Source organism: Chrysemys picta, chromosome 10 (genome assembly GCF_011386835.1).
Source record: "Chrysemys picta bellii isolate R12L10 chromosome 10, ASM1138683v2, whole genome shotgun sequence".
NCBI classification, from domain to species: domain Eukaryota; kingdom Metazoa; phylum Chordata; order Testudines; family Emydidae; genus Chrysemys; species Chrysemys picta.
Window position 1 is genome coordinate 51,793,042 of NC_088800.1, and position 27,357 is coordinate 51,820,398.

Here is a 27,357-nt window from a genome sequence, read left to right on the forward strand (position 1 = left end):
ACACTTTCCAGCCTTCCCTCACTGCAGCAAGCAAGCGCTCCCTGTCCAAGCCAGGACTCAGTGTCCTCACACGGCCGGGCACCATGCACACAAGGGATGTTGGGCCTGCACAACCCCAGACCTAGGTAGATAGGCTTGAGTGCCCCCTACTGGCACCTTTGCAATGGGTGAGCTAGATGCAGCTGTCTGGCCTGTAGTGAGCACTCCCAGCTCAGGGGGCCGGCAGATTCCAGCTTCAGGCACCGGACTAGACCAGGTGAGCTCCAGGTTACTTTGGCCCCTCAGGCAGGGTTGCAAGGGGAGGGGCAGGCAGCAGGAGCGCCTCAGCAAAGGGCTTTCTGCACTTGCAGCCCTGGGGCTTTCTTTAGCACTAGGGGGCTCCCCTGCCAGCCCCCTCAGGGCAGGGAGGAGGCCCCCTGCCTAGGAACAAGCCAGAGCCTGCATGGCCTCCCTCTGGTCGCTCTGTAGCATGCCGCTGCCCAGCAGGAGGGCAGAGAGCAGGGCAAGACCCATCCCTGCCCCCTGGCAGTTCACGCAGGGCTAAGTTTAGCACCCACCCTGGCCTTGAGCCTTCCCCCACAGAAGCCAAGGGGGGATTGGATGATTTAGCCTAGTCCAACTGCAGCACGCGTCCTGGACTCTGATGACTGTGCCTCGTGATTGTTCTGAGCATGGGAGAGTCAGCAACCACCTCCCCTCCGGGTCACACTTTTATTGGTAGAGTCTGGCCTCAAAAGGGTACATGGGGCAAGATGTGTGGACAGATAAATTACAGATAGACAGACATAGGTAGGTCTGGATAGAATCAGGCTCGTCACCACCACTATCTAGGAATTAAACCAACCCTTTACATGCAGAAATACCAGGCAGCGGAGGTGGCCATGGAGTTCTGTGGGAGCATCTTGACTCTGACCCCAAGGGGGGAGGGTTTGGGGAGCAGGCAGCTCCCCCAGGGATTGCCCCCTGGGAGGCTCATAGCTGTGACTGGCTCAAGAGAGGATGGCAGGGACTGTCTATTTAGCCCTGTGGCTCTCACACTTTTGTACTGGTGACCCCTTTCACAGAGCAAACCTCTGAGTGCACCCTCCCCCTTATAAATTAAAAACACTTTTTTATATATTTAACACCATTATAAATGCTGAATGCAAAGCAGGGTTCGGGGTGCAGGCTGACAGCTTGTGACCCCCTGAGGGGTCCCAACTCCCCCTTTGAGAATCCCTGATTTAGCCTGACTCTCCCCTTCCTTGGGCTGCACCTCTAGTCCTGGAACCTGTTGAGGAGCTCGCAGGTTTTCTTCTCAATCAGCTCATAGATCTTCTTCACGCGCTTGTCGTTGGCAGCTCGGACGTAGCTGTTGGGGTCCAGCACGGCCATGCCGTCATGCACCTCCCCCATGATAATGAGGGGCCCATCCTCTGTGGTCATGTTGGGGCAGGGGCAACTCCAGTCCATGTCGCTCAAGGTGACCTCCAGGTACTTGATGTTGAAGAACTTGAGGCCCATCTTCTCGTCCTTGAGTATGTCCTCAAGGGCGAAGCGGGCGATGCCAGAGTCCTGGTCCTCGATGATCTCCATGAGCCGGCCCACGATGGCAAAATCACTGCGGCACAGGCTCAGCACCATCTTGCTCTTGAGCCGGCAGGCCTTGCACTGCAGGGTCTTAGGGAAGGGGCAGGCGTCCTCACAGGTCTCCTTGCTCTCAAAGTTGTTGTCATTGCCCTCGCAGCCGCCGTAGACGAAGGAGTGGCACTGCTTCATCAGGTGGTTGTAGGCCCAGCGGGCCTCCCAGTTCTTGCAGGGCCCCTGCACCATGGGCAGGGTGCACATGTTGACGGCGCTGCTGACACAGGCCAAGCGGCACGCCTCGTAGGTCTCAAAGTGATTCTGGTTGGCACCACAGCCGCCGTAGCGGAAAGTAGCGCATGACCCCTTCTTGGGGTCAAAATGCCAGCGCACCTGCTGAGCCTCGCATTCCCTCTTGTCGGGCTCCTTCAGACACTCGGTGGCTGAGACCTGCTGGGTGCTGGGTGCCCTGGGCTCCACGCCGGAGGGCTCTCTCTTGATGATGGAGAGGGGGAAGTCGGCCCGGAGGAGGCCAGCGGAGTTCCTGGCTGTGCAGGTGTAGATGCCGGTGTCTTCGAGCTGGGCATTGTAGATGACCAGCTGGCCGATATTTGTGACCACCACATTGCCATACATCTGGTCAGGCCGCATGATGAAGTTCTCTTGGTGGTCGCTCTGCTTCTCCCAGGTGATGTCTGGCCGGGGCCGCCCGCTCACGTCGCAATGGAAGCTGACGGTGCCACCCACATAGACCGACTGGTGGAAGGGATTGTTGTAGAGGGCTGGGGGGATGGGCACCTCAGCAGCGGCTCCAGGCGTGGGGTGAGCTGTGGTCTCCAGCGGCACTGGGCTGGTGTTCGGCCAGGTGAAGATGTACTTGCACGGCACCACGCTGAGGCTGATGCCCCGGATACAGGCCTCTGCATCCATGTAGCACTTGTTGTAGTACGTGAGCCCATCTGAGGCGCATGTGAAGTTGGGCTCCTTCTCACACCTGTCCTTGCACTTGCAGATGGGCTGCCCGTCCCAGATGTCGCAGTCTGAGCCCTGCTGGGTGCACACAAAGCTCTCACACGAGGCCTCCTGCGCCAGCTCCAGGGACGAGACACTGTCGTCGGCATAGCGGGCAGCCACGCAGCTCCGCAGGCCACAGACATTGGTGCAGCACTTCTCAAAGCCTTCACAGTCCTGCAGGAGAGCAATCAGCAGCAGGCTTAAAACCAGCATCCTCACTGCCATTAATACCCCACTTTTATACGCTTACGTTAGCTATCAACCACTTCCACCCACAACTGGAATGCAGCCACCTCTGGGGAGGCACGCTGGCAGCTATTTAACAGCACACAGCAATACTATGCTACAAAGATTCTGCATCCGTTGGAAACTGCAGGGGGATTTAGGAATGGAATTTCAGCAGGAAACATCCCTGCTTCTTAAGGAAAGGCCCAGAGGAACATCGCAGGCCCTCAGCCTTGCATTTCATAGGGCCAGTGGAAGATCAAGGCACTGAAGGAGCATTCAAGGAAGACAAGGCCATTGCAGAGAAACTAAATTAAGTTTTTGCATGGGTTTTCACTGCAGAAGAGATGGGGGAGATCCCCACAGGCGAGCCATTCTTTTTAGGTGACAAATCTGAAGAACTGTCCCAGATTGAGATATTAGTAGAGGAGATTTTGAAATGAATGGATAAATGAAACACTAGTAAGTCAGCAGGACCAAATGGCGTTCACCCAAGAGTTCTAAAAACTAAAATATGAAATTGCAGAACTATTAACAATGGTATGTAACCTATCACTTAAATCAGCCTCTGTACCAGATGACTAGAGGGTAACTAATGCAACACCTGGTTTTAAAAAAGGCTTCAGAGGCGATTCTGGCAATTTCAGGCCGGTAAGCCTAACTTCAGCACCAAGCAAATTGGGTGATGTTATAGTAAAGAACAGAATTCTCAGACACATAGATGAACACAGCATACTGGGGAAGAGTCAACACGGCTTTTGTAAAGGGAAATCATGCCTCACCAATCTATTAGAATTCTTTGAGGGAGTCAACAAGCATATGGACAAGGGTGATCCAGTCAATATAAAGTATGTGGACTTTCAGAAAGCCTTTGATAAGCTCCTTCACCAAAGGCTTGTAAGCAAATTAATCAATCGTGGGATAAGAGGGATCAGTCTCATGGATCAGTACCTGGTTAACCGATAGGAAACAAAGAGTAGTCAGAAATGATCAGTTTTCACGATGGAGAGAGGTAAGTAGTGGGGTCCTCCCAGGATCTGAACTGGGACCAGTGTTGTTCAACATATTCATATATAATCTGGAAAAGGGGGTTAACAGTGAGATGGCAAAGTTTGCAGTTAAGTCCAAAGCTGACTGCAAAGAGTTACAAAGGGATCTCACAAAACTGGGTGGCTGGGTGACAAAATGGCAGATGAAATTCAATGTTGATAAGTGCAGAGTAATGCATTTTGGAAAAAAATAATCCCAACTATACATACAAAATGATGGGATCTAAATTAGCTGTTACTATTCAAGAAAGGTCTTGGAGTCATTGTGGACAGTTCTCTGAAAACATCCACTCAGTGTGCAGCGGCAGTCAAAATAGACTGTGAGGAATCATTAGGAAAGGGATAGATAATGAGACAAAAATATAATGCTGCTATATAAATCCATAATACACCCACACCTTGAATACTGTGTGTAGACCTGTCGCCCCATCTCAAAAAAGATATATTAGAATTGGACAAGGTGCAGAGAAGGGCAACAAAAGTGAATAATGGTATGAAGCAGCTTCCATATGAGGGGAGATTAAAAAGACTGGAACTGTTCAGCTTAGAAAAGAGACAACTAAGGGGGGATATGATAGAGGTCTATAAAAACATGAATGGCGTGGCGAACGCGAATAGGGAAGTGTTATTTACCCCTTCACGTAATGCAAGACCTAGGGGTCACACGATGAAATCAATAGGCAGCAGGTTTAAAACAAACCTAAGGAAGTACTTCACACAATGCAAGTCAACCTGTGGAACTCTTTGCCAGGGGATGTTGCAAAGACCAAAACTATAACTGGGTTCAAAAAAGAACTAGATAAGTTCCTGAAGGACAGGTCCAGCAATGGCTATTAGCCAAGGTGGTCAAGAATGCAACCCCATGTTCTGAGTGTCCCTCGCCTCTGACTGCCAGAAACTGGGAGTGGAGGACGGGATGGATCACTGAATAATTGCCCTGTTCTGTTCATTCCCTCTGAAGCATCTGGCACTGGCCACTGTGGGAAGGTATGGATCTGGGCTAGATGCACCATTGGTCTAACCCAGTCTGGCAGTTATTATTAACCATATAATAACTGTCTCCTTTGCGCTCTCCTAGCACCTCCCCTCCATGCAGCTCAGCACACATTGCAAACATTCATGACCTCAGCCTCGTGGTTCCATGGGACCATTCTCCCCATTTTACAGATGGGGGAAATGTAGGTACATGTGAGGGGGTGCTTTGCCCAGGGGGCATGGTGAGCCAATGGCCAAGCTGGGACTAGAGTCCTGGCTCTCAGTCCTACAGGCTTCAGCATATTCATGAGTCGTGGGGTGCCCCAGGAGTCAGGATTCTATCCCCGCCTACTGTGTGGCGCTATAACTAGGGCCAGCGGGAGAGAGCAATGGGAACACGCCTGTAAAGTCTGTTGAACCTCACAGGCCTGGGGCACTCCCCCCCCCAAACTCCCATTGGCTGGGAACCAGCCAATGGGAGTGTGGAGCTGGTACTTGGGGCAGGGGCAGCGTGCAGAGCCCTGTGGGCTCCCCACCTAGGAGCCGGATCTGCTGGCCGCTTCCAGGGCACAGCGCGGTGCCAGGACAGGTAGGCACTAGCCTGCCTTAGCCCTGCAGAATCACCGACCAGACTTTTAACAGCCCAGTTGGCAGTGCTGACTGGAGCCGCCAGGGTCCCTTTTCGACCAGACAACTGGCAACCGTACGGGCAGCCCTGGGGAGGGACAGATTGGGGAGTGAGGGCCTAAAAAAAATACAGCCCTGGCCTAGCTGTGGCCCCCTGAAACACCTCCTCTTTACATCTTCGGGAGGGTGGACTGGGCACCTGGCAGCATCTGAAAGTTATTGTCTTGCAGGGAGCCGCTGGGAAGAGCCTAGTGAGGCTATTTCCTCCCTGCTCTGCAAACCAGCGTGAGCCAGCGCCACCTCCCAGCACCAGTCACCCCTGCGGGGCGCTGGGGCACGTGGTCGGCTGCTCGCTGCACCGTTCCCCTGGAGCTGGCGGTGAGGGTACAATGCCTGTTGCACAGGGTCCATGGCTGGAATGCCAGCTTGCTCCCCCTTCCCTCTGATGCAGGTGAGACAGGGCCCCCTTATGTGCACCAGGATCTGGGGGCCCTGCCGGTCCTGGGGGTCTGAGCCCCTCTCCCTGCTGCCCCCATGTGGGAGCTAGGATCTGGGGGTAGTCTGCCCTGCTGGGGGGTCTGAACCAGACAACCAGACAGAGAAAGGGTGGGCAAAGAAGCAGAGGCACAAAAAGGGGACGTGACTCACCCACGGTCACCCTATAGGTCAGTGGCAGAGCTGGGAATAGAAGCCAGCGCTCTTAGTTCAGTGCCCTAACCACTAGGACACACTGTGTCTCTACTGCAAGCCTCATTGATCACCTACAGCATACGGTGCTCCAGGGTCTGCAACTGGCACCCACATGACACAAAATGAACGCCGGCCCAAATACAGTTTAGAGCCTCCCAGGCCAGAGGAGACCACTGGATCATCTAGATTGACCTGGGGATTTTATCTGGGGGCTCTAGCACTGTGAGTGAGAGTCACACCACTAGGCCATCTGTGGGCCCTCCCTTATGTCTACAGCGTGGGGACAAGCCCCACTGGGCTGGTCCAGGCTGCATTGCCTACACAATCACACCCACACCTTTTGGCCCTTGAGAATATTGCCCCCAAATCCCCGGCTGATCTGCAGGTGGCTCCTGGCTACTTATTTTCTCTGGCCCAGACCTGGATTCATTGTCAGGCCCTTGTTAAGGCATCTCCCCCACGGGGGAGGCTTTGGCTGTGCCTTTCAAGGAGACACGTCCTGTCTCGCTCAGCCTGCCCGGTATCCCAAAACAGTCAGTGGGATGAAAACTGACCAGCAGCCACAATTCCTCCCCCCCCACCCCTGAGAACTGCAGCTAGCAAATAAAAACCTGCCTGGATCTGAGCAAGAGGCATCTGCCTGGACAGGCTGAAATCTCACACCCCAGGAGCCTGGGGATGGGTAAGGCTGCAGAACAGGCCCTTGGCTCCTAGGTCTCAGGCAGGACATCACTGCAAGACTACAGGTGTGCACAAACCTGACTCCCCTCCCCCATGTGCTAATGCAGAGGGTGGGGAGGGAAGAGAGGCCGTAGTGAATAATCACTCAGGACTAGTAACCCTGGGTGCTTGTGCAGCATCTTACACCAGAGGATCAGTGACCTCGCTGGCCAGGCCTGGACCCTCGAGTGCCAGGGTCACGGTTTGAGCCTGGAGGGGGGAGGCAGAGCTCACCTGGTCAGTGTGGCACTCCCGTTCGCAGGTGCTCTGGGCATCCACCCACAGGTTGGGGTTCAGTTGGTTGGGGCACACTCCCAGATGACTCATTCGGATTGGCTGTAGGCTGGCGCTCTCGGCCAGGACAGGCAGTAGAGACAGGAGCAGTGTGGCCAGCATGGGGTCGGGCTGACCTGCCTCCCGGAGCTGGACCTCCCCTTTTTTCCTCTTTAATCCTCTTCTTCCGAAGCACCAGGAAGGCATTGATTCACGCCAGGCTCCCTCTCCCCAGCCAGGAGGGCTCTTCGCCTTGCGCAGCTACTGACACACAAAAAGAATCACATCCAAAAAGCAACCTGGCACGTGCAGAACCTGGACCTCTGGCTCTACTGTGCCCAGGACAAGCTCCACATGGGCTCTCTGGAGATGACGCCTGACGCACGGTCCTCTTCAGGGGCTGCTTGCTGGCTGCAGAGCCCCCCGAGGCCCTTTAAAGGTCATCTCCCAGCAAAGGGTTTCTGAGAGATCCCAGGGCATGTGCCTCTGGGGGAGGGGGACCGTTAGAAGAGGAGATTCATGCAAAGAAAGGGGAGAAGGGATCCATCCATGCGGTTCCCAGATCCCCCCAGACTTCATCCAGCTGGTTTCCCAAGGAGTTCGTTAAACCCCAGCCTCAAATGGGTGTTTGGTTCATAGCCAAGGCTTGAAGCGTGGCTTTAGCCCTCTTGGGCGTGTGGAGCAGTGGAGTATCCCACCGAGTGGCTGTGAGCCTGGTCTGGGGTGTGCCTGTGTGTGTCTGTGGCGTGGGGATGGGATAGGAGGGGAGGGGAGGCGAGGGGAGGAGAGGAGAGGAGAGGAAGGCAGGCATGTAACCTGAGTCCACTCCTCTCTCACGGATGTGTCTGGGTGTTTGGAATGGAAAAGCCGCTGACCTCAGACTCTAACCCTGTCTGAGCTGATCGACTGGGCAAACAGTGGGAGAACATCAAAGGGCCTGTGGAGCCTCCAAAGAGCGAGAGGGAAAGGGGGGGAACCTCCAGCCAGGGAGTGAATTCTTACGGGATGAGAAAATCACCCCAGCACGTTGCCCATTTGGAGTGTGATTGACCATGCCAGGCCCAGTAGCAAGAGACAAGCCCAGACCTTTTGCCAGGTGCCTGGCCAGTTTGCTGAGCTGTTTCCCCTGCTTCCTTTTCATTGGAAAGCTGTTTCCAGGGGCTCAGGGAACTATTTAGGGCTGGAGTGGTGCTCTCTGGGCTCAGTTTGGAAGGGCTGTCAGATACCACGGTGATGGACACCATAGGAGAGCCCGTACTCAGGGGGTGGGCTCCAGCAACTAACACACTGTGTTTTGATGGGGCCCAGCTTGTGCCAATGAGGGTGGCCCTACAGACATTCTAGTGACTGCTGCTGCCAGGGCAATCCACGGGCGATGACCCAGCTGAGTTGCTCTGAAGGGCAGGGGGAGTTGCTCAGGGACAGGCTCTGTGCTTAGCCATGGCTGGGGGAGCAAGACAGCGGACAATGCCTGCTCGCCAAGGGGCTGCAGTGCATTGTTATGCTGCTAATCCTGAGGCCATTCACAGCCAACTCGGGGCTGCATTGAAAGCATGGGAGCTTCAGCCTTTGTACCCAGCAAGACTGACCCAGCTCTGTGACAGAGGCAGGCCCGTTTGCTACCTCGGCCCCTGTTGGGTGACTGGAGCCAGGAAATAGATAGTCACCCACATGTTACGTGTACCATCCACCGCCCCACGCAGCACACTAGGAAATGACAACCATACATAGGGGGAAATCCTGAACTGATGTCTATTGGAGTTTGGTCGTTGACTTGCTGGGGGCCTAGCTTACATTGTTTTCCACCCACAGATCTGCCAGCCTAGCACACAGAGGGGCCAGCACTGTTATCCCCAGTGGGAAACAGGACCCTCAGGGAGGTCAAGCGATACTAGGGGCAGCTGACCAAGGCCTCATATAGTACACACTGAGGCTGAATTTCAAGCCTTCCTAGCCAAAGGGGGAGCTGCGATACCTGGAGCTTTGTTTGCCTGGTCCCCGTCATCCTAGCTGGCAAGCCAAAGAGCTGGAGTGTGAGGGCTGCACCCAGACCTGGAGAGGAGGGACTGCGTAACTCTAATGGAGAAACCCAGTCAAAATGCTGTGTGCTGTGTCCAATGCACCCATCTTCTTTCCAGCACATTCACACCTGTTACCAGAGGCTGCATCCTTGAGACACGGGAACAACATGTGACCGCCTCTGGTCAAGCCTCTGCTGAATCTAATGGTTGTAAGGAGCAGCTGATGAGCAGGCTTCCGGAGGCACGATGAGAGGAGGACCAGCTCACTGCCCAAGAAATGGCTTGGCTCAAAGGATCAGCCCCTTGGAGTGAGAGACTAAGCTCTTTAATGAGACCAGTATGGTCAGCACCTGGCTGGATGCCAACAATGCCAATGAAGAAGGAGAAGGAGAAGGTGGCGACCTGGTAGTGGACTGAGCATAGTTTTGGGAACCAGGGATTCCTGGTTTACTTTCTCCAGCTCTACTCTGGACTCCCAGGGTGATCCTGAGCAGGCACTGCCCATCTCTGGGCCTCAGTTTCCCCATCCATAAAACAAAGCTAATGATCCTGATCTCCCCCCTGGACTGCTATGAAGACTCATTTGTGTTTGCACACACAGCCCCTTCTGGTTATAAAGGGCTAAGTGCCATTGTTATTACTCTAGACGAACAGCCTGGCCCTAACGACAGCTGCAGCCCATGCAGGAGGGATGGATTTGGAAAGCATGCCTGTGGGTTTAAGGCAGAAGCCTTTACAATACTGTAATAAATTCATGGCCCCTGGGATGCTTCACAGTTGTTGCTATGGGGCACACTCTGGTCACTCACAGCACTACACAGCAGCAGCAGGGCTAGGACTCAGCTCCTCCATCCCCAAAAGCGCAGGCACCTACCCCTTGAGCTAAAGGACAATAGCCAGCATAGGGGTCATGACACACAGTGGAGCTGTGCTGACCCCATCCGTAGAGGGCAGTGGTAACACATACTCACTAACCAGTTTACTACCGTGCAACAGAGTGCAAGGGCATTAGATCCAGCATTTAGCTATGACCCTGTCCATCGTTGGTACTAATACAGCTCTTCTGACTATAGTATCTGAGCACAATCTGTGGTGTGTTTATCCTCATCCCACTGCTGGGAGGTGGGGCAGGGCTCTTGTATCCATTGTGCAGCTGGGGAACTAAGGGACAGAGAGATGCCCAGGCCTCATCTACCTTGGGAAATTGAGCAGCAGCTATTATGGAATTCAAGTCACTTGTATTCTGGAATTGTAGCCAAGTGGTCATAATGGGGTTCACTGGGTTCCCAGAGTATTGTGGGCTGGAGCCGTGCTCCCCTCCCCACTCCCTTATTGCCTGTTTTGTAATGCAGCTGAATTAAGCAGTGAGTTCCCTGCCTGCAGTCCTGGGAGGAGAGAGTTTGTTTTTGTTGCATTGAGCCGTCCCTTTACAATCGTCATTATTCCAGAAGAGCTTATTCTGGTCAATTTCCCCTTGCAGATAAGGCCCAAGGCCACCTGGGAAGTCTAGGATTCAACTCCCTGGTCTACCAGTCTCCCAAATCTTAGGCTAGTGCACTAACCACTGCTCCGTCCTTCCTCTTGGGGAGGCCTCCCACCTGATTGCTGCTGAAGTTTCCAAATACCAGTCACCTCCTCTGCCCAGAAATACACAATCATTTCCCCGCAGCTCAGAAATGTCCTGCTCCGACAGAGATCAAGTGATAAGCAAACCAACAGTAACAACAGTGCTTTAAAGCCAACTTCTCCAGGTCACACAGGTTGTGTGTCACTGCCAGAATGAATGACTTGTTAGCTGACTCAGGCCCCTTCCTAGTAAACATCCTGTATGGGTCCCAGGATGAAACCAGCAGGAGGAAACCACTTCACCCATCCCTTTGGCTCCAGAAGAAGTGATTTCACAACTCCAGGTGCTGAGAATTAAGGATGAAATTAACAACATAGAGAATAAGGTCTTCGGAATTGACAGAGATTGGCTCCTTGCTAATAACTTGCAACAGAGCGTACACTGAAATCCAAGGAAGATGCCACTATTATCTAAGAGACTGCGCCGAAGTCTTGCTGCACATGTCCCGCTCCTGTAATTGGATCAGCACAGATGGGCCCCTGCGGAGTAGAAATGAAAGCAGTGGGTCTCTGCAAAGGTGCAGGGATCTGCCCATATGGATCCAACTGCAGGATCAGGGCCCTAGTGACTCCAGTTCTGCTTCAAATTCATCCCGTTAAGCAACTTGGTTTTTTGGAGGGTCCTGTAAACCAGGATTCACTGTTCCCATATAGGAATCCCTTCACCCAGCACTGAAATGCAGCCCCTTCTCAGGTGAGATGTGGCAGTTGTCAGACAAGGTGAGATACACTATTTTAAATGGGAACTTCAAATAATGTAGTAATAAAAATAACTATTTCTAGAGATCCGCCCAGACCCATGCAAATGGGACAATCATGGCATCATGCATTGCAATTACACCCTGTCAAACATTACAAATCACTTGGTGCTGTTGCAGCCAAGCTCTTTGGAAAGGATAGTTCAGCAGGGCACAGATTTGGGACCCCTTGAATAAAGAGGATTCCCTGAATCCGTCTGAGGGACTAATATGGACCCCGTTACGGTAATAACCTCACAATCTTTAGTGTATTTTGCTCACAAACTCCTTTTAAGATATCCTGCCCTATTATTCCCATTGTACAGATGTGGGAACAGAGGCACAGAGATTCAGGCCCGGCTACACAAGGAGATTGACCAGAAGAGCCACTGCAGAGTGAGCTATTCTGCCGTAGCTTTGCCATTCAATTTCCCCAGGTAGATAAGACTTGCCCAAGGTCACACAGGAAGCCTGTGACAGAGCAGGGAGTTAAAAGCAGGTCTCTCAAGGCCAGTGTGCTAAGCACAGGACTAGAGGCTAGGCCTCACAGCCGGCCTATGGGACAGATCAATGTCTTCTTAGAGATGGGGGAACTGTGGCATACAGAGGCAAAGGGGTTTGGTCAAGGTCATGCCCCCAACAGAGGCAGGGATATAGTCTGAGCTTGCTGACCCCCATCCTGTGCGTTACCCACCAGAACGCCCTCTCTCAAGTGAAACAAACTGTGACCAAGCTGCCTCGCCACATTCAGCTTCCATTCACTGGGAGAGGCGGGATCTGTGCCCATCGCTCCCGCAGTGATTGACCGGAAGCCACTCAGGGGAGCCCCCAAACTCCCCATCCTCCCCTGGGGAGAATCCAAATTAACCTGAGTTTAGATAGTAACTTCCATGCTGCCTGTGACAAAAGCACTTTCCGCCTTTGAGAGACTGTAAGTAAATAATTAACCAGAAATGATACATGGCACATAGGAATTGCCAGGCTGGATCAGACAGTGGCCAGGACCAGCTACTTCAGAGAAAGGTGCGAGAACCCTGCAGTACTAATCTCATCTAGCTCTTACATAGCACTTTGCATCCATAGAGCTCCAGGTGCTTTACAGATGAGATCAGTATCATCATCCCCATTTTACAGATGGGGAAACTGAGGCACAGGGCAGTGACGTGACTAACCCAAGGTCACCCAGCAGGCCCCCCTCAGAGTTGAGAAAAGACACACACATCCCCAACACACACACACACCTGGGTTTTATCTTAATCCCAGATAGTTAGAGATTGGTTTTATAGCCCTTCCCACATTGTTTTGGTGGCATTAACTATTCAGCCCCTGGATCTTCTGGTTATCCTTATGACTCTCCGATCCCTCTTTGAATCTTGCTAAGAGAGAGTGAAATTAACCATGCTTGTCTGGAATGTCACCTGTGTTCTTGTAGCACCTGGAGTCCCATCCAAGACTGGGCTCCAACCTGCTTGGCAAGCTACAAATAGAATAGAAATTGGGCCCTTCCCTGAGGAGTTTACATGGTCCCTATACTGCAGACAGTAGGAGCCTGGAACATTATGGCAGCAGCAGGGAGAACATTCAAATCCTTTTGCTGCACTGAAGCTAAAGGAGAATCTATGTTGGCTACCAGCAGTATAAGGTATATGACACATTGTTGAGCAGTTCTGATTCCATCCAGTAGAGGGCAGTGGTAGCACCAAGAGACTACCCGGCTCACTGCAATATTTACAGAATGGCTGAACACAGGGTACGTACGGTAAATGGGTTATGAGCAGGGGAAAGCAATTGAGAGTTCTAGACAGACATGTTAACGCAGGCCAAGAGCCAAATGTGCTCCGGCCTACTGACCCCAAGCTAGCAACCCACAGCGTGGGTGGAGAGAACAGATGTGCGCTCTGGGGCAGCCGCTGCCGGAGTGTGAGACACAAACATGGTGACCTTGACTCTGTTTTGATATTTGACGTGCATCTCACTCTCCCCAAACAGCCGGCTTTGCCAGAGAAATTGCTCACACGGCCTCAGGTAACCTGCCCTGGCCACATGCATCTGTATTATACTACGTGTAGCCATTACCAACACAACCTAGAAGTGGCAAAGGAGGGACTGGAGAGGAGCTCCCTGCAACTACAGAGCTGGGGTTGGCTCGCTAGCCCTGGAGGCTGGAGCTCTGCACCCACAGAACAGGTATGGAGGCAGTGCAGGCTCCTTCCACTCCACACTGCCAACGTGCCTCAACCTTGACTGGATCAGCCCCTTCTAGGGGGTCCTCGGAGCATCTCCATAACCTTGCCAGTCTTTGGCTTTTCTGCTGGCAATGCCAACATGACAAGGCTGCTGCATGGAATTGGAATGGCTCAGTTGTGTCATAGGCAGAGAGAGAGTCTCTTTTAACGGAAGTGGCAGGGATCCTATGGGGAACTGACAGCTCATTTTAGCTAGGCTACCAAGCAGCCATTGGCTGGAAACAAGGCTTGGCTAGGCTCAGCCTGGTCCAGTAAAGGAGCAAAACTCCATGTCCCCTTACCGATCCCTGCAGCTATCAAGCCCCACCTTCAATTTCCATGTTATTTCTGCCCATGAGCTTGCAATGCCCTAGAGCAGTGGTCTCCAAACTTTTTTGATCGCACACCCCATCAGTAAAAAGTTTTTGAGCACGCACCCCCTGCCGCGCCGGTCCTACCATTTTTGCCAAAGCAAAAAGAAAAAAAAAAAAAAAAAAGTGCCGCTCGGCTGAAGAAAAAAAAGCACTCCTCCTGCCATGCACCCCCAAGGATCCTCTTGCGCACCCCCACTTTGGAGACCACTGCCCTAGAGTCTGTGGGAGATGCCTAGTGGAGACAGGGCAGTGAGCCTCTGACATGTTAAATGGATCGAGGTAACACTTTTGTTAAGTGTCTTTGCTATGCTGGGCTTAACACACATTAGCTAGCACCTTGCAAATCCTAGTCTAGCCCAGGACAGGGCAGGGAAAGGTGGGTTCTACTGCCCCAAGGGAATTTACAGGTGTTTTCATGGTTAATGCACACTAAAGTGGTTGTGATGGTTTCAACAACACTTCCACAACAGCTGGAGCTAGGCCTGCGTGGCCCTTGTTCAGCAAGGAGGTAACTGGGAAACCTAGTGCTCTGGCAAGCGGTTGCCTTAACATAGTTCATGCAACTTGTTCTATGATAAGAAAGGAAGGTTTATGAGCTGTGACAGCACCCCACATGGAGGATCGGCTCTGTCCGGTGACTAGAAATCATCCCAAGCTTTCCACTCCAGCAGGAGTTCTGTTCTGACAGGTCACTATAGTCAGTTCTGCCAGGCACAGTACCTTGACACCTTTGGTTATGTTACTGCACCACACTTGCCATGGGCCTGCTGCACCTTGAAGGGGCTTGGAAACCCAAGCCAGTGCAGGATGCAGCTGCCTGCTTACTGGCAAAGCTCTTAAGACCAGAAGAGACCACGCTGATCATTCTGGTCTGAGCTCCTGCCTGGCACAGTCTATAGGATTTCAAAGCTTCCCAAGAGCACGGCCGTCAGATTCCCAGCCGTTTCTGCTGTATTTCTTGTTTCTCTCGCATTTCCTCTGCTGGCTGAGTTTGGCCGTGACACATGTCACTAACCGTTCTCTGCCAGCACTAGATTAAAGGGTGTGTTCACTTCCGGGGCACGTTACCCAGAGAGAACCAGTCCAATATGAGAGAATTGTGGACAGCGGCAAAGCACAGGCGCTTCCTGCGACACTGACAAATGCAGGCTAAGGGCTGAGCTGAGACTCACAGACTTGTTTCACTTGTGGCAGCTCAGATTCATGCTCAGGCTCACAGCCCCAGAAAGGCTAGTTCAGCGAGTTGTCTCCCCTCCGAACTGCCTGTCCTACCAGGACAGTGGTATGGGGGACACCGGGGCCTCTTTGGGTGCAGGGGTGACGGGGCTTCCTGTGTTTACACAAGAGCAGCAGTGATACTGGGAGGAAGAATATACTAAGGCGAGCTACTGCCACTAGTTGACACAGTTCTACAACTGTACTTGCATAGTGCCCTTATATGATTGACTCACTCTCTTACCTGGGGAGCGAGAGACACTCAAAACACAGGGATCCTGCATTAAGCAGCCCAGCTCCTAACGCTGCATGGTGCACACGGGTAGTATATCCATAGCTGGGAAATGCCTACCTTTGGATCAGTGCTAGGGCAGTTGGGCTGGGTCACAGACCCGCTACAGGTACAGGCCATAGCAGACTCACCGACCCCTTATGGGGCACTCCCTTCCCTGGACTGATTTCCCACTGTCCTTGCTCACCCGGTGGGTAAACGGGCTGGATTTTTGCCTGGCTGGGCAGCATCCCATCCTGTCCACTATGTCCTCCTTCCAGCATCACTACACCCCTGTCTGAGCTGAACTTCGGCCCCCGACTCTTATCCCTGCCCCCAGCCAGACACTGGGGAAAGCAGAGCGCTGCGCTGTCCTGGAGACTGAGAGCTGGGTGCCATCCCAACGGCCTCAGTTCTTCCCCTCCACCCCACCACAGCCTGGCACACAAGAGGAGGGGGTGACCAGGCCAAGCCTTGTGCACTCCATGAGAGTGCCAGGGCAGGTGAGCAGCCTGAGTCTGGGGCCTCTTAAATTAAATGTCTGCTCCTGCCGGGGCTGCCGGCAGGCGAACACCACTTCCTGGCAGACAGAACCATAGGCAGCCGGTGGGGCTCCCAGGATCGGCCCAGCTCCCTGCTGCGCTCAGTTCCTGGGAACAGCCAACCAAGCCAGCGCAGGCTCTAGCACGTGCACAGGCCGTGAAAGACAGCCAAGGCCTCCCAACTCATCTCCCCGTCCACAGTGACACCTTAATGACTGCTTCTTGGAGCAGCTAGTCCTGGACCTCACAAGAGAAAAGGCAATTTTTTATTTAGTCCTAATATTAAATAATAATATATGGAGATATACCTATCTCATAGAACTGGAAGGGACCCTGAAAGGTCATCGAGTCCAGCCCCCTGCCTTCACTAGCAGGACCAAGTACTGATTTTTGCCCGATCCCTAGGTGGCCTCCTCAAGGATTAAGTGGAGCACAGGATCAGGTTCAAGAGGTAAATAGAGCTGGACCCCTTGGTAATAGTGACCAGAATCCCACGCACTGCTACAGACTAGGGGCCAAATGGCTAGGCAGCAGTTCTGCAGAAAAGGACCTAGGGGTTACAGTGGACAAGAAGCTGGATATGAGTCAACAGTGTGCCCTTGTTGCCAAGAAGGTGAACAGCATTTTGGGCTGTATAAGTTGGGGCATTGCCAGCAAATTGAGGGACGTGATCGTTCCCCTCTATTCGACATTGGTGAGGCCTCATCTGGAGTAGTGTGTCCAGTTTTGGGCCCCACACTACAAGAAGGATGTGGAAAAATTGGAGAAAGTCCAGTGGAGGGCAACAAAAATGATTAGGGGTCTGGAGCACATGACTTATGAGGAGAGGCTGAGGGAACTGGGATTGTTTAGTCTGCAGAAGAGAAGAATGAGGGGGGATTTGATAGCTGCTTTCAACTACCTGAAAGGGTGTGCCAAAGAGGATGGATCTAGACTGTTCTCAGTGGTAGCAGATGACAGAACAAGGAGAAATAGGCTCAAGTTGCAGTGGGGGAAGTCTAGGTTGGATATTAGGAAAAACTTTTTCACTAGGAGAGTGGTGAAGCACTGGACCGGGTTACCTAGGGAGGTGGTGGAATCTCCTTCCTTGGAGGTTTTTAAGGTCAGGCTTGACAAAGCCCTGGCTGGGATGATTTAGTGGGAATTGGTCCTGTTTTGAGCAGGGGGTTGGACTAGATGACCACCTGAGGTCCCTTCCAACCCTGATATTCTATGATTCTATGATAATATAACTAAATTTAATATTCCTGTGGCAGGGAAAACACCACAGCGGCCCAACACTCTAGCATTTAATTTCAGAAAGGGGGAACTACACAAAAATGAGGAGGTTAGTTAAACAAACATTAAAAGGTACAGTACCAAAAGTAAAATCCCTGTAAACTGCATGGAAACTTTTTAAAGACACCATAATAGAAGCTCAACTTAAATGTATACCCCAAATTAAAAAACATAGTAAGAGAACCAAAAAAGAGCCACCGTGGATAAACAACAAAGTAAAAGAAGCAGTGAGAGGCAAAAAGGCATCCTTTAAAAACTGGAAGTTAAATCCTAGTGAGGAAAATAGAAAGGAGCATAAACTCTGGCAAATGAAGTGTAAAAATATAATTAGGAAGGAAGGCCAAAAAAGAATTTGAAAAACAGCTAGCCAAAGACTCAAAAAGTAATAGCAAAAATTTTAAGTACATCAGAAGCAGGAAGCCTGCTAAACAACCAGCACTCAAGGATGATAAGGCCATTGCAGAGAAACTAAATGAATTCTTTGCATTGGTCTTCACCGTTGAGGATGTGAAGGAGATTCCCAAACCTGAGCCATTCTTTTCAGGTGACAAATCTGAGGAACTGTCCCAGATTGAGGTGTCATTAAAGGAGGTTTTGGAACAAATTGATAAACTAAATAATAAGAAGTCACCAGGACCAGATGGTATTCACCCAAGAGTTCTAAAGGAACTCAAATTTGAAATTGCAGGTCTATAACTGTAGTCTGTAACCTATCATTTAAATCAGCTTCTGTACCAAATGACTGGAGGATAGCTAATGTGATGCCAATTTTTAAAAAGGGCTCCAGTGGTGACCCAGGCAATTACAGGCCGGTAAGCCTGACTTCAGTACCTGGCAAACTGGTTGAAACTATAGTAAAGAAAAAATTGTCAGACATATAGATATACATAATTTGTTGCGGGGAAGAGTCAGCATGGTTTTTGTAAATGGAAGTCATGCCTCACCAATCTACTAGAATTCTTTGAGGGGGGTCAACAAACATGTGAACAAGGAAGATCCAGTGGATATAGTGTATTTAGATTTTCAGAAACCCTTTGACAAGGTCCCTCACCAAAGGTTATTAAGCAAAGTAAGCAGTCATGGGATAAGAGGGAAGGTTCTCTCATGGATTGGTAACTGGTTAAAAGAAAAGAAACAAAGGGTAGGAATAAATGGTTAGTTTTCAGAATGGAGAGAGGTAAATAGTGGTGTCCCCCAGGGGTCAGTACTGGGCCCAGTCCTATTTAACATATGCTTAAATAATCTGGAAAAAGGGGTAAACAGTGAGGTGGCAAAATTTGCAGATGATACAAAACTACTCAAGATAGTTAAGTCCCAGGCAGACTGCGAAGAGCTACAACAGGATCTCTCAAAACTGAGTGACTGGGCAACAAAATGGCAGATTAAAGTCAATGTTGATAAATGCAAAGTAATGCACATTGGAAAACAATCCCAATTATACATATAAAATGATGGGGTCTAAATTAGCTGTTACCACTCAAGAAAGATCTTGGAGTCATTGTGGATAGTTCTCTGAAAACATCCACTCAATGTGCAGCGGCAGTCAAAAAAGCAAACAGAATGTTGGGAATCATTAGGGAAGAGATAAATAATAAGACAGAAAATATCCTATTGCCTCTACATAAATCCATGGTTCACCCACATCTTGAATACTGCATGCAGATGTGGTCGTCCCATCTCAAAAAAGATATATTGGAATTGGAAAAGGTTCAGAAAAGGACAACAAAAATTATTAGGGGTATGGAATGGCTGCTGTATGAGGAGAGATTAATAAGACTGGGACTTTTCAGCTTGGAAAAGAGACGACAAAGAGGGGATATGATAGAGGTCTATAAAATCATGACTGGTGTAGAGAAAGTATATACTCCTTCTCATAACACAAGAACTAGGGGCAACCAAATGAAATTAATAGGCAGCAGGTTTAAAACAAACAAAAGGAAGTATTTTTTCAAACAACGCAGTCAACCTGTGTAACTCCTTGCCAGAGGATGTTGTGAAGGCCAAGACTATAACAGGGTTTAAAAAAGAACTAGATACATTTATGGAGGATAGGTCCATAATATTAGCCAGGATGGGCAAGGATGGTGTCCCTAGCCTCTGTTTGCCAGAAGCTGGGAATGGGCAACAGGGGATGGATCACTTGATGATTACCTGTTCTGTTCATTCCCTCTGGGGCATCTGGCATTGGTCACTGTTGGAAGACAGGATACTGGGCTTGATGGACCTTTGATCTGACCCAATATGGCTGGTCTTATGCTATTATGTTCTTATGAGGGCCAATGGGCTGAGAGGAGCTGATGCTCTGCACTCCCACAGGCCGACATTCATGTCCCCTAGCAGCGGGCTATGTACTGCTCTGCCTCTCAGGCCCCATGCACAGACTGCAGGCTCAGCTTCTCCTGGCGTGCCTAGGAATGCAGCGAGAGAGACTCAACCCAAGACGACACTGGCTGCCATGGAAGCAGTGTCTGAGCCACAGACACTGCTTCCATGTCTGAGCCACAGACACTGCTACCCAGCCACAGACACTCCGCTGTCAATCTGAGCAGCCAGAGCCTATGTTCCCAGATTATCAGCCCTGCGGAGCTGCTCCATGGTCCAGAATTTATAGAGCTGCTAAAGCTGTATTTATCAGCCACCAGCACAGCAGTGATACAGGATTTCACCACCGTGGTCGGCCAGCTTCAAGGTGAGCTGCTCCTCATCAGAATGCCGCAGGACCCCGGGAGAAGGATGTTTAGGAACAAACAGCAACAGCTGAGGGCAAATGCACCATTTTAGTGATAGTCATCATAGGCCCATGAATGGAGATACAAGATGTCCCATTTCAATCAGCAGAGCACAGTGTAGGACTATAGAACTTGCTAGTCCAGTATCCAGACACCCATAGTGACCTGTACATTATTCCAGAGGAAAGTGCAGGAAAGCCTGCAGTGGGCCGGTTATCCCAGAATCTCTATATAGCCTTGCAAGTGGATTCCTCCTGACCCTCCAGTTAAGAAGTCAACTCGTGCCCTGAAGCATGAAGGTTTATATAGGACAGGCCAGAAGCCATGGTACCCAAAGCTGTGTTAACACAGGAAATAACAGTTTGGACAGAGCCAGACAGCTGCTGGTCTCCAATATCTGATTGAATGTGGCCTAACTCCACTGGCCAGCCAATCTGGGTTTAATCTGGAATAATTCTTAGCACCTACACTAGGATTCCAGAGCATTTGACAGAAGGCTGGTAAATCTCGTTGCTTCTGTTCCCAGATGGGGAAGCAGAGACAAGACACGATGTGCTCCAGGTCACAGCAAGTCAGCGGCAGAGCTGGGAACTAGAACCCAGGAGTCCTGACGCTCAGTCTCCTGCTCTGGCCACAGGACAATGCTGCTTCCTGGGTTTAAGCAGAGAGGCCTTAGTCCATTTAAACTTGGTTTGTGTAACACAGTTCCCATCCCAGAACAGACAGGACAAGGCCCGGATAACCCTTCCAGTCCGGTGGGCCAGAGACTTAGTTCGCCAGGTTGAGGGCAGCTCGGAAAAGGGGCTGCATGGTGTCATCGGTCCCCATCCAATCAGGTCTCTGTACTTTCCCCCTCCAGGAGTTGCTGCCTCTTCCTCCAGAGAGCAAGGGGGACAAGCTTACAGCAGTTTGATTCAGCCCACCTCCAGCAGCAGGGCCAATGGAACAAAAGCAGGATGGGGGATGTGGCCGACCGGTCTTTCCTATAGTTCTGGATGCAAAGGCCAGTGAGCTATTCATTTCCAGTTCCTCCTGCCACACCCAGTCTCCATCACCCACTCCTGAGCTTTCCTCTTGGCCCAGGCTCACTGAGCAGGAGAGCCAGGATCATCCGGTCCCCAACCCTGATGGCTCTGATGTGGTAAAGACATTGATCAGTCAAATATGCTGGGTCACCTAGTGCCCTCCGCAGGCAGCTAGGGGTGCCACACAACAGCAAGTTACATGTTGGAGGGACTCTTTTGCCCACCGCTGAAATGCAGACGCTTCTGGGGTAGAACATGGCAGCTGCTCAACAGTCATGCAGCAGTTAAGACCAGGCTAGTGGGAGGAGAGCATTAGCAGGGGAGGTTGATCCTGAATGCTTACAGAGAGGGAGCTCCATGGGGTGAACACGAGTATCACAGAGGGGAAAATGCTCAAGTTTGGGGGATAGGAAATACCTAGGGGACTTGGGGAAATACCCGTGTCTGTTTTGGGTGGCATGTGCATGGCAGTGACACCTCACGGGACCTCTATAGGGGAAGACTTACAAGGGGCAAGCCTTTCTCTAGGGGCAGTGACCCAATAAGCCAGAGGAGAGGGCAGACAGACTGGCTCCCAGCCTGTCACATCGAACATGTCCCAGAGCTGAGCCTGGCAACCTTCTCCCCGTATGCCCTGTGCCTTAGGATCTATCCCCTTCCCTTAGACCTGCAATAGCGACCCAAGGGGACTTGGGGCTGTGCCACACGCTGGGGTCTCCCTCATCTGTCTGATCAGGAAGCCGGGAGATGCAGGGAAATGCCAGCTGCACGGGGCTGAGCTGGTTTTGATTCAATAAATCAGCAGCAGCTTCTTGCTGTGAGCTACACCTGCCCCAGTCCTGCCAAGCTCCTGGCTTCCCCTCTCTCCTCTCCTGTCCCACAGCATCTCAGCTACACACTATCCTTGATGCACTGCTGTGCCCAGGGGTGCAACATGGACACTGCAGCAACTGACCTGTCCCCAACTGCCCAGGGTCTCCCTCTGCAGGCAGCCCATGACACCCCCAGATCACTGACAGAGCAGCTGCAGTCAGAGAGAGAGAGAGAGAGACCTCACTATGTGTTAATAGAGGCCTGAAGGGGAACCCCAGCAGGAACCAGCAGAAAAGCTGTTGCTGGGAAGTTAAGCACAGTACATGGGAATGCTGCCAGCAGCCATATAATCCAGCTCATTTAACCCTGGAAAGCGTCACAGGTCCTGCTAGGCAGGGCTGGGTAGCTGAGATCTCTGCCCGTAGTCCATAGACTTGCTCGCTTTACTGATACCTTAGCCCTGCCCCACACTTCGGGTCTGTTGCATCCACCCACTGCATCTTCTTTACCTAATTTCTATCTCAGCACCATCTGACCCTGGTTGTCGTCCCACTGTGCTGGGCCCTGCACCGAACACACAGCAGGAGACAGTTTTGTCCCCGAGGGCTCACAATCACAGGCTGCCTCCAGCCTAGGCTGGGAGTTCATCAGGGACTCTTCTCTGCATGTCTGCACCACTTATAGCCTGTGAACGCCATGGCCCGGTGCAGCTGCTGGACTAACAACAGTCCAGTGTGTGAGGGAGACGTGCCTTGGCACCTCCATCCACACGTCCATAGTAAGGGCAACCAACAAATCCCCCAGTCAGAGAACGGGTCCGACAGCCCAGGTCTGCAAGCCACTTGTCTCTGGGCCCCATCTTCCCCAGCTGGAGAAGGGGGACCTGCAATTAGCATCTGCAGAGCGCTTTGCAAACAGAAGCACTAAGTGCAAAGGGTTAATCCTCACTGAGGCCACTGCTCTTACAAAGAGCCACCAAGCACAGGGTGATCAGATGTCCCGATTTTATAGGGACAGTCCCGATTTTGGGGGTCTTTTTCTTGTATAGACTCCTATTACCTCCCACCCCCATCCCAATTTTTCACACTTGCTGTCTGGTCACCCTAACCAAGCACGAGAGGGAGCAGGTGGCGGGACAGTGGATCCCAGCTCAAGCTGCAGCACACAATCCCAGCTAGAGAGCAGCATAGCCACCTGGGGTATTTCTGAATGCGGGAAAAAGGCATCGCCACCTGAGTTCAGCTCCCCCATCATCTGCTTGCTAGTAACAGCAAGGAAAGGAAGCTGGGAGTTTGCTGCAGAGACTGTTTCAGGCAGGTCCAGGCACGGGAGCGCAGCACTGGTTCTCAACAGCCCAACTGGCTAAATAGTGTAGCCCCAGTGCCCTGGCCAGGAGAGTCTCCCAAGGCAGCCCTGTTTCACACGCACTCCTGAGATGTCTCACACGCAGGTCACAAAGATCAAAAGCAAACGGAGGATAAAGGGCTGACAAGAACCTTTGTTTCCACATGCATCAGGCAAGCCCAGGAGAGGCCCCCAGACCCAGGAGCTATTTCCTCTCGTTTGATCTGAGAGCTCCAGTGACTTCTGCCATGACCTTTTGGCCCAGGAGACAGGAGCAGAGATGCCTGACCTCAGAGACAGAGCAACAAACTAACCCCCAGCCACTGGGAAGAGTAGCAGAGACTAACACTCCAGGCCAGGGGAACACTTCCTCTGGGCTTGCAGCAGAAGCAGCACCTCCGACCAAGCCTGCAGCTCAGAGGCTGATGTCTGGATTCAGCAAAGCAGATGCTTATGACATCAATGGGACTTTAAGGCCTTGATTCAGCTGTACAGTCAAGCACATACTAAACAGCAGAATGTGTGGCTCTACAGAGCCTAGCACATTGATTTCTGTAGCATGCCGTGCCCGCCTCTGGCACTGCATCACTAGATCACTCACTCTTGCTGTTGGCAATGTTAAACCACTTACTTGCAGTGGCTGACAAACCACCCCCCATTGGGAAGCAGCCGGGCTTCAGTGCCAGTCGCTTCCAGCCAGAGGTCAACACCCAAATACTCCCTTGCAAATGCTTAATACAGCAAAATGGGTTTAAAAGCCACACTGGTGAGAGCAGGGCTCTTACCCCTTCACTATAGGTTACACCTGGTATTGGCCACAGGCATGAGAGCCACAAATCAAAGCACTTAACCAAGGCAAGGACCAACAGAGAAGAGGCTTGGAGTTAGGTCTGTAAGCTGTCCTTGAAAACCAAGGTCCTGCCTGTCCTTCATGGGCAATAAAATCCCCCAGCACTGCATGCAAGACCAGGAATTTGCTGATGTCCTTGGCCAAATCCCCTCCCAATTGTTATACAGGGTCTTGTGCACTTGCTACTTCCCCACTCCAGAGATGGCTGCATTTCTTTAGTGCTGCATATAGAGAGGTTACAGAGCCCTGTGGGACAACTGATGTATCCCACAGCTCTTGAATCAGCCACGCCAGTATCATTATCCCCATTTGAAAGATGGGCAGACTAAAGCAGGGGAAAGCGAGACAGAGAGGGGCTGTGTGACTTTGGCAAGTCCCTTCAGTCGGTGGCAGAACCGGAAAATGAGCCCAGGTCTCATTCCCAGCCTCTTTAAAGAAGGGTAATTGCTTAACTAACGTATCTCAGCTTTGTATTGGAGTCACTAGCAAGATAATTTGATTCCCATGTCAGGTTTATTGAAGCTTCCATGCTCCAGTGCTTTGGAATGCAGGTAGAAGCTAGCACCTAGCTACTTCAGTGCTGAGCATGATAGGAAACCCTCAGCTACAGGGACAGGATTCCTAAGGGACCCGCCAAGCAAAAAATTGTGGGTTCTTTTTGCATTTTTATAGTAGAGAGGAGGCCTGAAAAGTTTAACACTTAAACTCACGCTCCTACAATACATGGGAGAGAGAGAGAAACATTCACCATCCATTTTCCTCCACAGAGGGAGGAGGAAACACCCACTTCAGCTCTCTAGTTCTCCGAGGAGACCTCCAGAAACTCCCCTCCCCCCCAAAACACCAAACCAAAACCAAGTATCAAGTCTGGGCTTTTTTGACATTTCTTTAAAATAATCCTTAAAACAGGGCCACCCACCCAACCCAATAGAAGTTCAAAAATAATTTTCAGGCGTTTGTACATCATAAAGCGAAAACGCTGTTTTTGTTTTTTTAAAATGCACTTTTCCAAGTCACCAGTACAGAGCCTTCTCTTCACCACTGCACTATGAATTCTAAGACTCCCAGGAGTGTCAAAGCCTCTGGCTCTCTGTAACATGTCTGTGCACCTCTGGCATGTGTAACCAAAAACTGTTCTTGCTGTACCAGCTTAGAAATCACAGCTGACTTTGTGCTCTTATGACCTCATTTTCATAAAACGATTGGCTTAATCAGCAGGATTTTGTTTTTGTTTTTTGGTGGGGGTAGGAGGGCGCCACGGGTGCTCCACACCTTTAAAGCGCTGCTTATTAGTCATCTGACTTTCACAGGTCATGGGAAGCTATTCTGCAGTTCTACCCTAGAGCTGGCTGCATCTCAGTGGTGATGAAAGCAGTAGTGTCAACCCACAGCATTCAAAACCCATGAGGAGCCAGGCTCCCCCAGATGATGAGTTAAAAAAGAAAACAAAAACAACTTTTTTTTTTAGCCAAAGTAATATATTTTGGATTTTTTTTTTAAATCTTCTGGTTCTGAGCCTTTCAGCTGTACTCAAGTGTCATCGGCAAGCTTCTCTCCGCAACCAGAAGGGTAAGTTTGTTTAAATGAAAAACGTTTCTTACCTAGTGACATGACTCCAGGAGCTGGGGCTTTCAGAAAACCACCAGCTCTCACAAGAGTTGGGAAACTAGTAAAGTGATTCCAGTGCAACATGCTCCTCCTGCCTACTTTTCCGAGGGGGGTGAGGCTCAAGGAGCTGTTTGTGAGAGTCATTCGAGCTCGGGCAGAAAGAGGCTAGCGGGGCACAGTGTTAATCAATTCGTCCTGAGTGGTTTTCTTGCCTTGTTCTTTCCGAACAAGGACATCTGCATGAAAACAGAACCTGCTGCTGGAGAGTCACCGACTCCTGCTGATCCTTCCCCATCTGAAATCACACAAGTCCTTTGTTTAGGCTCCTGGAGTGAGACAGCACAGGGCACTTCGAGAACCCGCCTGAAAAACAAGAGGCATGTTTGCTCACTGTTCCCTGACCAGGCTTTTACCCCATTATGGGGTTTTTCCATGCTCCAGCCGCTATCTGATTTCCCTCCCCCAGCAAGCACTAAGCTGTTAAAACAAGCCTGGCCAGCCGGGTTCAGAGTGGAGGTATAATCCTACAGAAGTGGGGTGGGGGGGGGGGAGGGGGAAGGAGGAAGAAGAGGCAGGTCAAAAGGAGGGCCAGTATCCCCTGCTTCCTTAGGGGGTGAATAAGAAGAGAATTAGGCCAAGAGAAGCTGTCCCTCTTCCCAAAAGTGACTGCTTCTCTGGGATCTAGGAGCCTCATCCCCAGTGAGGACCATACAGGCCATTCTTCTAGCTGGGGGCCTCGGCATGCTCTGTGACCCCATCTCTGTGATTGCCCCTGTTCACTCTGGAGTGTAGTGACTGCAGTATTTGCAGTCACACAAAAACAGAAAGTGAGGCAAACTATGAAGTCACAAGACAGCACCTCCTCTTCGTCTATAGCTTGCTTTCGAAATTCACTTTGAATCCATCTTTATACCAATTTCATTAGCAGCTTACTCCAATTTGGATAGTATATGCCAAACTCTGCTCTCCATTATAGGTATCAGAGAGTTCCCCCAGATGTAACAAAGCAGAAGTAGGTCCCTACCTGGGATTGAAGCTCTGGTGGCCAGCAACTGACGTAGCTGCACAGGGTGAGTTTTACAACACTTGTAACCAACATAAGTCAGAGCTTATGTGGGCTTGACGTGGGGTTTACACACCTGCGTTGCGAACTGTTGTGATTTTCTCACAAGTCTCAGGAGAATCAATGTTTTTCTTTAAGCACCAGCCCCTGAAGTCATGTGATTATGGGAGAATCTCTGCTTCCATTAAAAACAACAAGTTTTGGAGACTAGACATGTTTGAAAAATGACCCCTAAAAGGGTCAAAACACCAAAAGACAAAGACTAGAACCAAATGTGAATTGAAATCTCATAATCTGTAAGCCAAATCTCATGATTTTTGAATGGCTGGGAAGGGCAATCCTGGGAACACTGGTATAAGGGCCCCCCTTCGGCAAGTTCCCAATCACCATGAACCCTGCCACATCCCACCCCCATCCTTGAGCAACCCCAGAAAAACCCGCTTAAAGACCTAAAACCGCAGCCCTACTTGAAACTGACATAATTGTCCAGATCCCGCCTG

At 51.1% G+C, this 27,357-nt stretch overlaps 1 protein-coding gene across 1 annotated transcript; it reads right to left on the reverse strand.

Annotated features, from left to right (window-relative positions):
* Window positions 1-697: 697 nt before the first annotated feature.
* WFIKKN1 (WAP, follistatin/kazal, immunoglobulin, kunitz and netrin domain containing 1) lies at window positions 698-7,877 on the reverse strand. Its single transcript, XM_005295574.4, has 2 exons — window positions 7,098-7,877; window positions 698-2,751 (listed from the first exon to the last, which is right to left on the reverse strand). Exons 1-2 carry the CDS (start codon window positions 7,341-7,343, stop codon window positions 1,258-1,260), a joined length of 1,740 nt encoding a protein of 579 aa, XP_005295631.1. The 5' UTR covers window positions 7,344-7,877; the 3' UTR covers window positions 698-1,257.
* Between the last annotated feature and the right edge of the window lie 19,480 nt (window positions 7,878-27,357).

What these genes read in the sequence shown, in the direction of transcription:
- WFIKKN1 (XM_005295574.4), bottom strand. Translation starts at nt 7,343, where the DNA reads ATGCCTTCCTGGTGCTTCGGAAGAAGAGGATTAAAGAGGAAAAAAGGG. An exon ending in GGGAGTGCCACACTGACCAG is followed by an intron (nt 2,752 to 7,097) that starts GTGAGCTCTGCC and finishes GCTCTCCTGCAG; the next exon opens with GACTGTGAAGGCTTTGAGAA.